General features: G+C 38.9%; 5 protein-coding genes across 5 annotated transcripts; 3 read left to right on the top strand and 2 right to left on the bottom strand. All coding sequences in view use genetic code 12, as the record gives it.

Moving 5' to 3' along the window:
• Nucleotides 1-37: 37 nt before the first annotated feature.
• CHC1 (Clathrin heavy chain) lies at nt 38-5,035 on the top strand (the record flags this gene model as incomplete). Its single annotated transcript, XM_006686835.1, has 1 exon — nt 38-5,035. One exon carries the CDS (start codon nt 38-40, stop codon nt 5,033-5,035), a length of 4,998 nt encoding a protein of 1,665 aa, XP_006686898.1.
• Nucleotides 5,036-5,136: 101 nt separating this feature from the next.
• On the bottom strand, nt 5,137-6,186 carry MCM21 (minichromosome maintenance protein; the record flags this gene model as incomplete). Its single annotated transcript, XM_006686834.1, has 1 exon — nt 5,137-6,186. The coding sequence occupies one exon, from the start codon at nt 6,184-6,186 to the stop codon at nt 5,137-5,139; it is 1,050 nt and encodes a 349-aa protein (XP_006686897.1).
• A 297-nt stretch (nt 6,187-6,483) lies between these two features.
• On the top strand, nt 6,484-9,084 carry PSN45_004630 (uncharacterized protein; the record flags this gene model as incomplete). Its single annotated transcript, XM_006686833.2, has 1 exon — nt 6,484-9,084. The coding sequence occupies one exon, from the start codon at nt 6,484-6,486 to the stop codon at nt 9,082-9,084; it is 2,601 nt and encodes an 866-aa protein (XP_006686896.2).
• Nucleotides 9,085-9,130: 46 nt separating this feature from the next.
• Nucleotides 9,131-10,213, bottom strand: LPE10 (mitochondrial inner membrane magnesium transporter lpe10; the record flags this gene model as incomplete). The annotated part of the gene is made up of 1 exon (XM_006687275.1): nt 9,131-10,213. One exon carries the CDS (start codon nt 10,211-10,213, stop codon nt 9,131-9,133), a length of 1,083 nt encoding a protein of 360 aa, XP_006687338.1.
• Nucleotides 10,214-10,465: 252 nt separating this feature from the next.
• On the top strand, nt 10,466-12,064 carry PSN45_004632 (uncharacterized protein; the record flags this gene model as incomplete). The annotated part of the gene is made up of 1 exon (XM_006686832.2): nt 10,466-12,064. The coding sequence occupies one exon, from the start codon at nt 10,466-10,468 to the stop codon at nt 12,062-12,064; it is 1,599 nt and encodes a 532-aa protein (XP_006686895.1).
• Nucleotides 12,065-12,082: the final 18 nt, after the last annotated feature.

The following is a 12,082-nucleotide window of genomic DNA, read 5'->3' on the forward strand; positions in this document are numbered from 1 at the left end:
TAGTTGACTTTGAACTAAGTGCTATAAACAACCGAATATGTCTTCTGATATACCAATTGATTTCACCGAATTGGCCCAGCTCACCCTGGTTGGCATCCAGCCCGCCAGTCTTGATTTCAAGTCTACTACTCTCGAGTCTGATCGTTATGTTTGTGTTCGTGAAACTGGTGCTTCGGGTAACACGGTTGCCATCGTTGACTTATACAATAACAATGAGGTCACCAGAAAGAACATGACTGCTGACAATGCCATCATGCATCCAACAGAGTTTGTGATTTCCTTGAGAGCCAACGGCACAACCATACAAATCTTCAATCTTGGCAGCAAACAAAGATTGAAGTCCTACACTATGGATGAACCAGTGGTGTTTTGGAAATGGTTAAACAACGAATACTTGGGTTTAATCACCGGATCGGCCGTATTTTACTGGAACGTCTTTGATGGTACCAACAACGGGCCCATCAAGTTGACCGAAAGACACCATAGCTTGAACAATGCTCAAATTATAAACATTGTGGCCGAACCTGATTTGAATTGGTTTGCCATCAACGGTATTGCTCAGGAGGATGGTAGAATCGCTGGTCACATCCAGTTGTTCTCCAAGACTCGAAATGTGTCTCAGGCTATTGAAGGTCATGTTTCTAAGTTTGCTCTGATTAAGTTGTCAGGTGCTGCTCATCCTACCAAGGTATTCTGTGTTGGAAACAAAAATGCCCAAGGCCAAGGTAACTTACACATCATTGAAATCGACCATGTGGACGGTAACCCACCTTTTCCAAAGAAATCTGTCGACATCTTCTTCCCTCCAGATGCTACCAATGATTTCCCTATAAGCTTACAAGCTTCTGATAAATACGGAATTGTCTACATTTTAACCAAATATGGTTTTATTCACTTGTATGACATGGAAACCGGATCTAACTTGTTTGTCAATAGGATCACTGCTGACCCAGTTTTCACCGCCAGTGCTTTCAAAGACGGAACAGGTATAATTACCATCAACAAAGCTGGTCAAGTGTTGAGTGTTGAAGTTTCTAGAGATAGAATCGTCCCTTATGTCTTAGACAAGTTGTCCAACGTGTCTTTGGCTTTATCGCTTTCATCTCGTGGAGGTTTCCCTGGTGCTGAAAACTTGTTTACTCAACAGTTTCAAAACTACTTGAATCAAGGTGATTACACCAATGCCGCAAAGGTAGCTGCCTCTTCGGAACAATTGCGTACTCCAGATACCATCAACAAATTGAAACACATCACTCCAGCCCCTGGTCAAATCTCTCCAATCTTGCAATACTTTTCTACTCTATTGGACAGAGGTACCTTAAATAAGTACGAATCCATTGAATTGGCTAAGCCAGTCTTGCAACAAGATAGGAAACCATTGTTTGAAAAATGGTTGAAGGAAGACAAGTTAACCTCTTCAGAAGAATTGGGTGATATTGTTAAGTCTTACAATGACACCACCTTGGCTTTGGCTGTTTACATTAGAGCTAATGTTCACATTAAGGTGGTTTCTTCTTTGGCTGAATTGGGCCAGTTTGACAAGATTATGCCTTATTGTCAAAAGGTTGGTTACTCACCAGATTACACCAACTTGATCCAAAACTTGGTTAGAGTCAACCCTGATAAGGCCAGTGAATTCGCAACTTCCTTGTTGCAAACCCCAGATTCAAACATAAATGTGGAAAACGTTGCTGATTTATTCTTCTCCCAAAACTATATTCAACAAGGTACAGCCTTTTTATTGGATGCTTTGAAGAATGATTCTCCAGCCGAAGGTCACTTACAAACCAAGGTGTTGGAAATCAACTTGTTGCATGCTCCACAAGTTGCTGATGCCATCTTGGGTAACAACATGTTTAGTCACTACGATAAACCAAGCATTGGTAAATTGTGTGAAAAGTCTGGTTTGTTTCAGAGAGCATTGGAACATTATGATGACTTGAAGGACATTAAGAGAGTCATTGTTCACACTAATGTGTTACCTAATGACTGGTTGGTCGCATACTTTGGTCAATTAACTGTTGAGCAAACAGTTGCTTGTATCAAGGAATTGTTATCTAACAATATGCAACAAAACTTGCAAGTTATTATCCAAGTTGCAACTAAGTATTCTGACTTGATTGGCCCATTGAACTTGATCAAGATCTTTGAAACCTACAAGTGTACTGAAGGTGAATACTACTACTTGTCGTCAATTGTCAACTTGACTCAGGAACCAGACGTGGTGTTCAAGTACATCCAATGTGCTGCTAGAATGAACCAACCAAAGGAAATTGAAAGAGTCGTGAGAGATAACAATGTCTACAATGGTGAAAAAGTCAAGAACTTCTTGAAGGAGTTCAAATTGGATGACCAATTACCTTTGATCATTGTTTGTGACAGATTTAACTTTGTTCACGATTTGATCTTGTACTTGTACAAGAACCAATACTTCAAGTTTATTGAAGTTTACGTTCAACAAGTTAACTCAGCCAACACTCCTCAAGTTGTTGCTGGTTTGTTGGATGTTGACTGTGACGAAACAATTATCAAGAACTTGTTGAATTCTGTCATTGGTAGAGTTCCAATCAAAGAATTGGTAGTTGAAGTCGAAAAGAGAAACAGATTGAAGATATTGTTACCATTCTTGGAGGCTACCTTACAAGGCGGGTCTAATGATCAAGAGGTGTATAATACTTTGGCAAAGATTTACATCGACTCCAATAACTCTCCAGAAAAATTCTTGCAAGAGAACAGCAATTACGACACTTTGGTTGTTGGTAAGTACTGTGAAAAGAGAGATCCATACTTGGCTTACATTTCTTACTCTAAAGGTGGAAATGATGATGAATTGATCAACATCACCAATGAAAACAAAATGTACAAATACCAAGCTAGATATTTGTTGGCCAAGTCTGATTTCGACTTGTGGAACAAGGTTTTGGGCGATGATAACATTCATAGGAGACAGTTGATTGACCAAGTCATTTCAACAGGAATCCCTGAATTAGATGATCCAGAACCTATTTCCTTGACCGTCAAGGCTTTCATGGAAAATGATTTGCCTCAAGAATTGATAGAGTTATTGGAAAAGATCATCTTAGAACCATCTCCTTTCAACGACAATACTTCTTTGCAAGGTCTTTTGATCTTAACAGCTATCAAAGCTGATCCATCTCGTGTGATGAACTACATTGAAAAGTTGGATAAGTATGATCCTCAAGAAATTGCACCTTTATGTATCGATGCTCAATTGTACGAAGAAGCTTTCGAGATCTATGACAGATTCGAATTAAGAACTGACGCCATGAGAGTCTTGGTTGAAGACATTATGTCCTTGGACAGAGGTGAACAATACGCTGAGAAATTCAACACTTCGGAATTGTGGTATCAATTGGGTACTGCTCAATTGAATGGTTTGCGTATTCCAGAAGCTATTGAATCTTATGTCAAGTCCAAGAACCCAGAGAACTTTGAACAAGTAATTGAAATTTCCGAACGTGCTGGTAAGGAAGAAGAATTGGTTCCTTTCTTGGATATGGCTAGAGAAACTTTGAGAGAGCCTTTGATTGATGGTGCTCTTATCAACTGTTACGCTTCTTTGGGTAGATTGTCTGAAATTGAACTGTTCGTTAGTGGTCCAAATGTTGCTGATTCTGAATCTATTGGTGATAAATTATTTGAAGCCAAGAACTACAAGGGAGCTAAGATCTTGTATTCTAATGTTTCCAAATACTCTAAGTTGGCCACTACTTTGGTTTACTTGGAAGATTACCAAGGGGCTGTTGAATGTGCCAGAAAGGCTTCGAATATTAATGTCTGGAAGCAGGTGAACAATGCTTGTATTGAGAATAAGGAATTCAGATTAGCTCAGATTTGTGGTTTAAACTTGATTATCGATGCTGAGGAATTACCCGAATTGGTCAAGACATATGAATGGAATGGTTACTTCAACGAATTGATTTCTCTTTTCGAAAACGGGTTAAGCTTAGAAAGAGCCCATATGGGTATGTTCACTGAGTTGGCCATTTTGTATTCTAAGTACAGTCCAGAAAAAGTCATGGAACACTTGAAATTGTTCTGGTCCAGAATCAACATTCCAAAGGTGTTAACTGCCTGTGAAGAAGCTCACTTGTATCCTGAATTGATCTTTTTGTACTGTCATTACGAAGAATGGGACAATGCTGCTTTGACAATGATTGAAAAATCTGAGGTTGCCTTTGATCACTTGTCGTTCAAGGAAATCATTGTTAAGGCACCAAACTTGGAAATCTACTACAAGGCTATCAACTTCTACTTGGCTGAAAACCCATCCTTGTTAGTTGATTTGTTGTCAGTATTGGCTCCTAAGTTGGACTTACCAAGAGTCGTTAGAATGTTTGTAAAGTCTGACAACTTACCACTTATCAAACCATTCTTGATAAGTGTGTTGGAAAAGAACAACTCGGTTGTCAATGGTGCATACCATGACTTGTTAATCGAAGAAGATGACTACAAGTCCTTGAAAGAGGCTATTGAAAATGACGCATACAATAGATTCAACTCTTTGGACTTGGCAGAAAGATTGGAAAATCACGAAATCATTTTCTTTAGACAAATTTCGGCTACGTTATACACCAAGAACAAGAAGTTCACAAAATCCATTTCTATCTTAAAGAACGATAAATTATGGCCAGATTTGATCAAAACTGCTGCTGTGTCTAATTCTACTAAGATTGCCCATGAATTATTGGACTACTTTGTTGAAACTGGTAACCATGAATGCTTTGTGGCCTTGTTATACACTTGTTATGATCTTATTGAATATGATTATGTTATTGAATTGACTTGGTTGCACAACTTGGCCAACTTTGTCAAACCATACGAAATTTCTGTTGCTGCTGAAAACCAGAAATTATTAAACGAAGTTTACGCTGATTTAAAGAAGAGAAGAGAAGCTGAGCAACAAGATGAAGATGCGCCTATTAACCAACCATTAATGATTACAAATGGTAATGCCGGCATGGCTGGAATTGGGTTCCAACCAACTGGGGCTGGATTTGGCAACCCCTATTAAAACAATCAAAAGTATTCTGTTTTGTTTTACCGTTTTCTTGAATAGATAATATACCGCTATATTGTACTAGAATACATTGTAAGTTTATATTTTGATTATTCCTACCATTGAATCATGCCGTCATTGAGTAAATGGATCAACCACCTTTTAAGCTCAAACTCTGCATCGACAAGTTTTACGCCTATCAAGCGGGCATTGTGCATGTTTAGCTTTTGAGTCATGAAGTGGTCCACAAGATTTAACTGGAAAGAAACTTCTTTGATTTGGCCTTCCGCTATCACAAGTTGGAGCTTATGTCGTATATCTTTGTTGAACTGTAAGTTTATATGTGACATGGCATCATCAGCACTTATCTCGTCAAATACTTTGATATTCCCATAAACTGAGGCTCTGGGAGACTTCAAGTCTGCAAAAGACATGTTATGTAATTTGTGCATGAGGTCTGACACAAATAATGCTCTGCTAAGAGAAGCATGAATTGCATGGGCAAATACAGCAATTTCTTTGTCATTAAATCCTTCTGGGTCGATTCCATGTACCATATTGTTCACCATATCCTGCTGAAGAGTATGCTTGAATACTTTCCATTTTTCAACAGATCCCTTGGTCTTACTGTCTATGGTCTCTCTCCTCAAAATCACATAATTAGGACTTAAAAACCGCTTGTTGAAACTGTCGAACCGGTCGAATCTCAACCCCAAGCACGAATTGTCATTCAAAGGAAACGCTGTGAGTCCTCCAAGGCGGTACAAATTTTCATAGAGAATGTTCTCTTTTAGGGCTATTATCTTGCGTGCGCTTTGAGCAGATTCAAGCGTCAAATCATTAATATCTATCCGTTTAACAATCCTAGGCTCGAAGTCCTTGCCGACATTGAAGTAATCCGAGACAGACTCGTCAAAGTATGTGTGCTGTACAATAGGAGGAACATTTTCATCATATTGGTCTTGTGGTCTTTTCTTCCTCTTCTCCAAGTTCTTGAGTCGCTGCAAAGATACTCTTTCAGTCTCCACCAACTTGTTCAATTGTTTCAGTTCTTCTTTCTCTCTTTGTAGCTCAGCTTCTAGCCCCTCTATTTCTTTCTTCAAACTGTCGATATCATTTTCTATGCCATTGATTTCTTGTGTTAGAGCATCTCCATCGATATCCATTGTATATTTACAGAAAAATAAAACGCGATCCAGATCAACAACAACTGTCTCGAGTTTAATTTACATTCCCACTGGGTTTTAGTCAACTAGATCCAACGCTGAACTATAACAAGTTTTATCAACACCATTAACATGAGTGATAGCTTTGCCAACCTATATTGGTCCCCCGATTATGTAACAGGGATTGATAGTTTGAAAAAACAGACAAACGTCTCGTTAAAACAACTTCATGAACTACGCCAATTGGTCTTTAACTTCATGAACTATTATCATGCCAACAGTCAGTTCCTCGATAAAATGGTAGGTGACCTGTCACACTCGTCTTTCAATCCTGAAACTATTGATATGCCTCCTAAACCAGCACTATCACGTGAATGGTTGAAGAGAAGAAACGTTTCACAGGGGAATAGACAACAAGAAGCCATGAAAACCACAGACCTGTCTGGACCAACTTCACCAAGTAAAATTGAAAAAGTGACGATGGATGTGCTATTATCGCTGTATGTAAAAGATATCAGTTCAGAGGCTTTGACTTTACAAGGTTTGGCTTCTGTGATAGACAGAGAGGTGTTAGAGCACATTAATGATTTTATTAAAAACCACGAGCCTTATATCCATACCAGCATTGATCATCTAGATCAAGTGGTCAATGACTATATAACCACCTACGCTGACGTGGAAAAAGTGAAGGCTGACTACAATGAATGCAAGCGTGCAAAAGAGTTTGCTGATAATGATGCCAATTCCAGGCAAAAGAGTGTCGAAGACTCTGAAAACACCACTGCTGATGAAATAGAGGAGAATACCTCGTTTGCTTCTGAGTCTTCAGTAACGTTGAATGAAACAAATGACAGCGTCAAAGATGAAGAGGGTTCTGAAGGACAAGAATTTGACTTTCCTCTCACTATAGGGCCTGCTAAATTGAGGTCACAGAAGGAGTTATCGTCATTTCTCAGGGATTGCATGTCTCGTATTGAGATGACGAAAAGAACCTTCCCATTACCAGGACAGAAACCTGAAATATTCAGTGGCGATGAACTCTGCAAGTTCTTGGTATACAGAAGACCGTTCAAACTAAATACTACTCGAATAAATTTGGAACGGTTTGGACAGGGGCTCCTAGACTTGAAGTTGATTGTTGGTACTGGTCTTGTGGGATCCAAGAGGTTCAAAAGTGAAGGTATGTGGTTCGAATGGTCTGAATTAGCTGAATATGTGTCCAAGTATGAAGGTTCTACGGTAGTATCTCCTCCCTCTTCTCTCAGCTCAGCTGAAAAGCCGAAGATGAGAATTATCGATGAACAGACATCTAAGCAAGTGAATGAAATTGCATCGCAAACAGGAAAGAAGTTTAATGACATGTTTCGTTCGATGAAGATCTCCATCTTGCACACAAACTACCCAGAACGATTAGAGAAGTTGGAAGAGGAATATAATGAAAAATACTATGAATTATACGAATTGAAATACTTGATTGAGTATGAAGTTCGTGATAAAACTCAATACCTTGAGAAGTTCGAGAAGATGAAGATTGGTTTGATTTATCAATCGCTCCTGAAACTTCTGGAATTGATTTACAACTTTTCATTGAAATCAACCACCAGGCTTCGAGATTTTGCCTCAAACATGTTAACCAATTTGAACAATCCACAGAATTACGAAAATGATTATCACAAATTACTCGACACATTCAGTACTGGGATCTATTCTCCTTCAATATTGTCCCCAGACAACTTCAAGAAAAACCTGTACAGTACAACTCAAGCCAATAATAACTTTCAAAATCTCAAACTACAGTTTAACCTATACAAAGATATTCCATTGCAGTTGCAGTTGTTTCAAACTGACAAGGAAAATGAACTTTTGAGCTTTGCTTCTTTGCCATTCTTTATCTACCAACTAACAAGACTAATTGAGAATAAAGAGCAAAATCTTGAAAACTTGAAAGACTCGTGGGAATCTGTTATTGATCACAGGGGATATTGGCACCTCCAGGAAGAGATAATTGAAGCTATCAGTGAAGAAAACTTTGAAAACATAACCATTTCGGATGAGGATTCAGTTCAACAGAAGATGATTGAAAAAATAATTGCACTTTTGAATAGCCAAACTCCTAAAGCATTGATAAATTTCTACAAGAACTGGCTTCTACAGATAGCAGACTCTTTGATCCCCTGTCTGGTCTATGATTCGTTGATTCATCTTCATGGTAGAGAGGATGCAAAACCTGTGAATCATGATGAATTGGTGAAGATATTGTCTTCTATTCCACGAGCTAATGTCAGTGCATTGGTGTTCCTTTTGGAACATATTAGTATGGTTTACGGTTTAAGTCTGATTCCAAGCTTTGGCTTCTGTGATGACTTCCCTGATGAGCTCAAGCCCAGTACTAAAGAATCTGAGGTCAAGGAGGCTGTTCACAAATTGAACTCTATGGACGCTATTGGAGCTGTTCCTTTTATGCACTTAATCTTCAGGCCTTCACCCATCAGGTCAGCCGGTGGTCTCAAGCCTCCCCTTCAAGTGTATAATTCAATCCTTGAAGGGTTGTTGGACCTTGAACTTAGATGCGATTTGTTTAACAACTTGGTCAGTAACGAAAAGAATTACATTGAAAGGAAACAACAGGAAAGGAACAACTTGGGTCTCCAAAAGAAAGTTTCCATTCCTTTGAGTCCACGCAAACCACCCATTCCCACTATTGGAATAATGAGCCCCAAAGCTCTATCTGCTTCAGACAGTTTTTCTTTGAGACCATTCCATACCAAGGTTACACCGGCACCTTCGCCCAGTGCGTCCCCAAGACATCTCTCCCGAGAGCTGCACGAACATAGGGACAGAAGTGTGAGTGGAACATTTTTGCCTCCAGCTATAGATGTTGAATTTGCCGAAGATTAATAAAAGAGTTCATAAGCACATTAAAAATATATACAAGCACTTTCAACTATTTATACATCTTATCATTCTTGAAATTTCCCGTCATCGTCACTTTCAGAATCTTTCTAAGACCATGAACACTAACCCGAAGGTATATGAACAAAAGCAAGAAACTTCCCGCTATAACAACGGGAAACCCAAAGTCCGTTTCCTCGATGAAATTCTCTAAATTCATACCGTACACGGCAGCAGCATACAAAGCTACCGCCATAGATAACATCCCCACCCCGAATTTTAAACCAAGAAGCATGATTTCATTTCTATTGGAGTCCAAAATGATATTAACAATTTCATTTGTAGACTTGGTTTGAGCGATCAAGTTTTGAACCTTTTGAACGATTTCATCCATCGTCACATAATAGGCTTCCAACAAAAGCTCTACTTCTTCGTGATTCGAATTGAACCGTTTTTCGTTCAAATACAAGGAATTTAATACGTCGTCATTATCAAGAACTTCGTCCAACGAGTCTCTCACCAAAGTGGCTTTCCTGAGAAACTGGGTCATTTTCTTGGACTGGATCAACAAGTAACGGAGTCGATGACTGTCTATTGAGTCTTCTAGGCCATCCAACAAATTCTTTAAACTGGTGGTGTGGAGTTTCATTTCCAGGCTCAACTCCTCCACCACGTGATTCAAAATGGTCTCAAGGGCTCTGAATTCATACGGCAACTGACTGGATTCCGCTTGGTTTCCCAACCCTTTGCGCATATTCTCGAGTAAAGTACCATGAGTGTATGACTCGTTTAGTCCCGCTCCAGCTGGTCCTTCAGCCGTCAGTGTGGGGTTATCGAATAGTACTACCATATCTGGTTTGATCATGGCCCTAATATTGAGTAGGTTTAAAAGAATTCCACTTGATCTCGTTACTATGGATGGAACAACTTCAAGATTAATATAACTGGCCGAGTTGGGAGTATTAGTTTTTGAAATCTTCCTCAAGTCTCTGGCCACCAAGTTATTGCTCTTGAGAAACTCCAGACGCTTTATATCTTTACCTTGGATCCTTATGTTGCCTTGTTGATCGAATATAGTGCATCGGATATAGTCATCGTTAGTTTTATTGGAAGTTAGAGTTTTGGAAACAAGCATATCGGTTATGGTGTCATCAGATATTTGGGTGATATGCCGACGGAAGCCTCTTGTTAGACAGGTTGTTGGTCTTACTAGTGTTTTTAAACCATACATTATTTTCTCCCCTTCCTTGTACTCTCTCAATAGGGTTTTATTCTGTTTTTAGAACTATAACGCGAAAGAAGAAAATAGCTCGCTTAACTAACTTGTTTACCTGCCACGATACACATTCGACAAAAGAGCGTTCAAGAGTTACAAGTAAGTTCAAGGATGTCGACAAGAGTGTTTTCGGGAGAAGAGTTGACTGTGTGTGAGCAGGTTGGAAAAGGAGGGTTTGGTGTTGTTTACAGAGGCCTTATAAAAACTACTAACGAAGAGGTTGCAATTAAGCAAATTGACTTAGAGAATGACCAAACCGATTTATATGAAATCAATAAAGAAATTCAAATTATAAGCGAATGTCGGCTTCCTCAAATCACTAGGTTCATGGGGTGTTTTGTGAAGAACTACAAGCTATGGGTGATCATGGAATTTGTTAATGGCGGCTCGTTATTTGAGTTGTTGTTTCCAGGCCCAGTTCAAGACGAGAAAATTATCCTGATAATTGCCAAAGAAATTTTGATAGCTTTGGAATACTTGCACAATCAAGGTAAGATTCATAGAGACTTGAAGTCCCAGAACATCTTATTGAGTTCGAGTGGTGAGGTGAAATTGACTGACTTTGGTGTATCTACGCAATTGTCTTCCAATTTCTCCAGAAGAAACACCACTGTTGGTACGCCATATTGGATGGCTCCGGAGGTTATTTTGAATAATAATGGTGGCCACAATAGTAAAGCTGACATGTGGTCATTGGGTTGCTGCTTATATGAATTATTTCAAGGCAAACCACCTTTACAAAATCAATATCCGCCAATGAAGGCATTGAGATATATTTCAAGATGTATCAAAGACGAGGATTTTGCGCAGTTGATTGACTTGGATTCCTTACAGATCTCAGATAACTTCAGGGACTTTTTGCTGAAGTGCTTTATTATTGATCCCAAGGAAAGGTTTAGTGCTTCCAAGCTTTTGAAGCATAAGTTCATCACCAAAAACACTACTCTGTCAGTTGAACAACAAAAACTTGTCAAGGGTTTGATCACAAGAAAGCACTTATGGGATCAAGAGAATCATGTTTTGAAAACTCAGAAGTTCTACTTACCAACAGAAATGGTGGAAAATCAGCAGAAGTGGGCCACTGAGGAAAGTGAAGAGAATGCAGAGACAATAAAGTTCGATATCTCCACTATCAGTTACTCTAATAGTAGTGATTATCCAAGTCCAAAGTCCAGCACACATAGTTCTTCTGTTTCGCCGCCTTCGACTCTCGATACAGAGGTTGAAACTACCCGTCAAACTACAGATTTTTCCAAGAAAAAAGCCAACTACCAAACCTTAACCGAAAATAACTCCAAACAAAAAAACTTGGTAAAGACCGTTCAGCCTGAACTCAATCGAATCCTCAATAAGGTCTTTCATAAGCTTGAAACCAGGAACAATTTATCCACTGAACAATATGACTTATTGGTCACATTAAATCAGACAATCGTGGAGCTATTTACCTTTTCCAACTATGATCCTAAAAGTAACTCTAGCAACAAAATTCTTGTGTGCCAGTATGTTAAGTACTTTTTGAAAGAATTGACGAAAACGGAGAACGTTGATAACTCTAGACTAATGCTTCAAAAAATGATAATACCTTCAGACATGAAAAATTTTTCAGACATTAACGAAACCATCAAACTAAAAAAGAAAACTAATGACCCCCTCGACGAGATTGAAAGCAGCCTTTTCGAAACGTGGATTAATGAGATGAAAAGTAATTAGACTTTGTATATAATCAGC

The sequence above is a fragment of the Yamadazyma tenuis genome, chromosome 6 (genome assembly GCF_029203305.1).
Source record: "Yamadazyma tenuis chromosome 6, complete sequence".
Classification (NCBI taxonomy): domain Eukaryota; kingdom Fungi; phylum Ascomycota; class Pichiomycetes; order Serinales; family Debaryomycetaceae; genus Yamadazyma; species Yamadazyma tenuis.